Source organism: Cyprinodon tularosa, unplaced genomic scaffold, assembly GCF_016077235.1.
Source record: "Cyprinodon tularosa strain WSP-4 unplaced genomic scaffold, ASM1607723v1 ctg95, whole genome shotgun sequence".
Taxonomy (NCBI): Eukaryota; Metazoa; Chordata; class Actinopteri; order Cyprinodontiformes; family Cyprinodontidae; genus Cyprinodon; species Cyprinodon tularosa.
In genome coordinates, this window is record NW_024039729.1 from 735,001 (window position 1) to 740,134 (window position 5,134).

The following is a 5,134-nucleotide window of genomic DNA, read 5'->3' on the forward strand; positions in this document are numbered from 1 at the left end:
TGAGGAGAGCCGCTCGAGACTGGGCTGGGGTGTGGCCGGACGATGGTCACCCCTCCCCGATCTCGCATCACATGTTTGTGGAGAACGTGGTGCTAAATGACTTGCAGACGACCTGATTCTGGGTCAGGGTTTCGTACGTAGCAGAGCAGCTCCATCGCTGCGATCTACTGAAAGTCAGCCCCCGATCCAAGTTTTTGTTGGCCGACCTCCGGGGCCTCCCTCCCTCCCTGCTGGGAGCCTGCCGTACCAGGGGTCCGAAAGGCGTGCAAAAGGACAGAGTCCTGAGCTCCAGGCCGACAGAGGGCCTAGGGGTGTCGGTCAGGCCGGGCAGAGCCTCTGCCGGGCCGTCCAGGGACGGTTCTGTGGGCCCCAAGGCCCATGGAGCCGTCCAGATATCAAGAATTTTTCTAAATCCCACCGCTGTACCATGGGTCTGGCTCTGAAATTTTCCTAAGTCCCACCGCTTTTGCAGGCGGGCTCAGGGGTGTGCTCTGTGGGTAAATAATCTCGGAGCATGGAGGAAATGTGCCTATTTAACACAGAACATGATTCCTGGAGGTCAAGGGGGCTTCACCAGCAGCCTGTCCGAGGAGGAGGCCTCTCAGGCGGGCAGAGCATGAGTGGGAGAGACCCCCCTGGAACCAGTATTCCACAAGCTGCAGGGAGGGAGGGCTTTTGCAGGCGGGCTCAGGGGGTGTGCTTTGTGGATGAATAACCTGGGACCCTGTAGGAAATGTGCCTTTTTACCACAGAACCAGAGTCCTGGAGGTCAAGGGGGCTTCCCCAGCACCCTCCCCCGAGGAGGAGGCCTCTCAGGCGGGCAGAGCATGACGGGGAGAGACCTTCCCTCAGTTTAAGATGGGTCGAGGCTGGGTCTTCCAACATGACAATGACCTAAAGCACACAGCCAGGATAACCAAAGAGTGGCTCTGGAAGAAGCATATCAAGGTTCTGGCGAGGCCTAGCCAGTCTCCAAACCTAAAACCAATAGAGACTCTTTGGAGGGACGTCAACGCTGCGTTTCTCAACAATAGCCCAGAAACCTGACTGATCTAGACAAGATTTGTGTGGAGGAGTGGCCAAAATCCTTCCTGTAGTCTGTGCAAACCTGGTGAAAAACTACAGGAAATGTTTGACCTCTTTAAACAAAATCTATTGTACCAAATATTAACATTGATTTTCTTAGGTGTTCAAATGCTTATTTGCAGGAAAATTTTAGATCCCTCCATGATTTCTAAGTGAGAGAAGTAAAATAACAGTGTGTTCAAATACTTATTTTCCTCACTGTGGTAATGTACTACTTTGTGTTGGTCAACCTCATAAGGTCCCAACAAAATACATTAAATATTGTGTCTCTGACTTGAAGGGAGATGCACTTTGTATTTATTAAATTTTTTGTGTTTCAGGATCTTGTTTTTGTGGAGACCAACCCCAACTGTAAATTAACTGTAAAAACTCCTCTAACTTTTCTGGGGGCAACGTCTTCGGCCTCCTTTTCACCTACTGTTAATGATGGCGAATCTGAGCAGGAAGCCTCAGATGGAACGGAGTCCTACGTTTTACCAGAAATAAAGGAGGTTTGTGTTTCATTCATGCAGCAGGACCAACCAAACATGGAGCCTTTAAATCGCTTCAGAGCTAGCACTCAGGATTTTTACTCATCCACTGGCACCAGTACATCGGACTCTCTCAATGTGCCACTTTATTCAGTTGCGCCATGTAGACAAAGTGACTGCTTCACTTCGATGCGTCACCCTCACTCCTCCTCATCATCTGTTTTCCCCTCCAAAAGAAGTTTATCCTTAGGGGCTAACCCTCTGTGGACCACTTACCCTGACTGTAACTCTCAGGCTGGCTTCATCGACACACATTGTCATCTGGACATGCTCTATGGAAAACTTGGATTCAAAGGAACGTTCGGCCGCTTCAGGCAGGTTTACAGCAGCAGCTTCACTCCCCAGTTTCAAGGCTGCATCACCAACTTCTGTAACCCATATGTCATGATGAAGGAGGCCTTGTGGGAAGGTTTGCTTTCTGAAGACATGGTATGGGGAGCATTTGGCTGCCATCCACATTTTGCCAGAAGTTACTCAAATATTCAAGAAAACAATATTCTGGTGGCAATGAGGCATCCAAAAGCGGTGGCATTTGGTGAAATGGGCCTGGATTATTCCCACAAAAACTCCACTGACTCTTCAAGGCAAAAACAAGTAAGCTCTATATTTTCCAAGAAAAAAAACATTAATATATATTTTTTTATGTCCATTTACTTTTAGTCACAGTGGATTGTAATGAATTGGATAAACTATGTTTTCTGACATTCGGATTAACACCTCTGTGCGAAGGTGTTTGAACGTCAGCTGCGTTTGGCCGTAACCATGCAGAAACCTCTGGTGATCCACTGCAGGGATGCAGATGACGACCTGCTGGAAATAATGAAGAAGTGTGTGCCCAGAGATCACAAAATTCACAGGTGGGACAATGCATGTCTTCACTCTGACGGTTCCTCTTCGTTGAATTTTATATTCTGTGTTTCATTCCTGCATATTTTCTCTAAAATTCTGCCACTTCTTACCTTTTTGAATCTGCTTTAACTATACTCCTATAATACACCATACATCCGAGGAGGACCAGCATTTTAAGGATAGATTAAAAACTTAAGTTGGCCATTATGTTTCCCGTTTTGTTTTGCGTAACTTTGCTTTAGACAAGTAGTAGAGAAACACAGTATTTGGAAACGATGAGCTTGTTCAACATTGTGGTGATCTTTTTGTATTTCCTCAGCAAGTTCATAGTGTTTTAACGACTCTCCCTAAGCTCTAAGCCTTAAGTCTTATTAGGTCTTAAATGTTGTGTTTTTCAGACACTGTTTCACAAACAGTTACTCAGTGATCGAGCCCTTCCTCACAGAGTTCCCCAACCTGTACGTGGGCTTCACAGCACTGATCACCTACAGCAAGGCCAGGGAAGCCCGGAACGCCGTTCGCCGGATCCCTCTGAACCGTATTGTTCTGGAGACGGATGCTCCCTATTTCCTACCAAGACAGGTATGTTTGAACTGGGGATCCAAAACATTTTAAAGGAAACAATAAGAAGTCATCAATGGCCCTTCTTTTTGTTCAGATATTTCATTAACTGGTTTAATTTCTTTAAAATCAGAAGTCTCAACTTTTAGATGTGTCCCTTGTCTTTACACCTAAAACAAATAGTTAAATTACACTTTTATCTTAGATAGCGTACCTCCAATAAGGTAATTATTTGAGACTCGTTTAAAAAAAGCAGGAAATAATCTGATCAGTGAAAATGTAATAATCTGGAATAAAGTATCCTTTAGGTTGGATTTGAATTAATTTATTTAATTTCTAGATTCTTGCTCTCCTCACCAATGTGCAACTTTTTGATTCTGATATGGAGGATGCCTTCATGAAGTATTGATATTCACATAATCATAGTTATCCACTTTTGATGATTTGCTGTGATGGAAAATATTTATGATGCCTTGTAATGCAGATGGTCTATTTCCCTATTTATCTTATATTTCACACTTATTCTGATTTATTTGCCAACAGGTTGGCAAAGATGTGTGCCTGTTCTCTCACCCAGGAATGGGTATCCATACCCTGCATGAGCTGAGCTGGCTGAAGGGGGAAGACGAGGCTACGGTTCTCAAAACCATCCGAAACAACACCTCTCTGCTGTACGGCATATAATCCTACACCAGGACAACAATCAGTTCACACAGTGCTGTTTTGCAACAAAAACACTGTTCTGTGTTTGTGTTTTGTTTTAGGTTTAAGAAGCCCCTCGTTTTTGTTTTTTTTTTGTTCGTCTAGAAAAGCGGTTTAAATTTTAAAAAAAGTATCTTTAAATTTATTTTTTGTCAAAGAATAAAGGTTTAAAAAGCTTTCATGAAAACCTTAAATGAATCTCTACACAACTATTAAAATGTTTACATTTTAGGTAATTGCTTATGTGAATTAATTTCAGAAATATTTTTAATTTTTATTGATTTCTATGCAGCTGAATATTAGTTGTTCCAGTCTGTTTATCTTGTCTACCTTCTGTGTAGTTTGGTTTAATTGGCTGGAGAAGTATTAAATACCTTTAACATGGACTGTTTATTCTGTTTACTTGAATTAGTGATGAAAAAGTGTGTTGAAGCATATTTTTAGAAGAACATGTGCAGAGATGGATGCCCCATTAGCCAGCTTTTATAAAACCCTCCTCTCCACCACACAGTTGCTTCTAAGTGCTTTTTATTTTGGGCGCAATCAGTCATGTTGCATGTTTTTATGGGTTAGCTTGCCATTAAAGTAGTAGTATGACATCTTCCTTGTGCTCCAGGGTTGCTAAGAGATACTTTAAAACGTATAGATTCTCCATTTATCAATGTTCCTAATAAAGCCCTGTTTAAAGAGGATTTAGATCAGAACAGAGTCTACTACAGGCTTCAGCACATACCAAAGGGATAACAACAGGGATATGAGAGCAGAATATGAGCTGGTTAGAGAAATCTGGAACACATGGTTGTGTAACATTGTTTCTGATCTGTGTTTAAGCTTTTATTTTTCTGGTTCCCTTAAGTTCCTTCTGGGAATAAAGAGTGAATAACATTGCTGGATGTGGGAGTTAAAAGGCAGCATAAACACTAGAAAGGAGTTTATATATATTTGAACAAATTCATAAAAAGGATAAATCCTAAACACAAATGTGCTAAAGATTCATGGTGACATTTTTAATCACATCAGTCTGGATGTCAGCCTGTCTGGAGGGCATTCAGAGCATTTCATTTTCCATATTTTTAAACTCGAGCAGAATTACTTTGCATGTGAACAGAGACTAATGCAAGGAAGCCTTTTCAACTCAAAATGTCAGAAATAGCTTTGAGTTCGAGGCTTTATAGAGTGGACCAAAAACAGTGCATATTGTGCATTATGTGCAGTATGCAGATATGCAAAGTGCAATATGCAAAAAAGTGCATATTTTACCCCAACCTCAACCAGCATTCAGATTGCGATTACTGTTGCAGTCTCACCTTCCAAGAGGCCCTGATAATCAGGGAGATAGTCACCTGGTGGTTCCCTGCCAGATTACTTTTGGATTTATACCACAACTGCCTTCAACATTCAACCCA

At 42.4% G+C, this 5,134-nt stretch overlaps 1 protein-coding gene across 4 annotated transcripts in view; it reads left to right on the forward strand.

Moving 5' to 3' along the window:
• Positions 1-4,831, forward strand: part of tatdn2 (TatD DNase domain containing 2) — an 11,587-nt gene extending 6,756 nt beyond the window's left edge. For 3 of the 4 annotated variants that reach the window (XM_038275195.1, XM_038275194.1, XM_038275196.1), the window contains 4 exons: positions 1,407-2,210; positions 2,346-2,473; positions 2,864-3,047; positions 3,570-4,831. In XM_038275195.1, coding sequence (XP_038131123.1) covers positions 1,407-2,210; positions 2,346-2,473; positions 2,864-3,047; positions 3,570-3,710 — 1,257 coding nt within the window. In that variant the 3' untranslated portion in view covers positions 3,711-4,831. The remainder of the gene's footprint in view (positions 1-1,406; positions 2,211-2,345; positions 2,474-2,863; positions 3,048-3,569) is intronic. The other variant, XM_038275193.1, reaches the window with a different exon arrangement.
• The last annotated feature ends 303 nt before the right edge of the window (positions 4,832-5,134 follow it).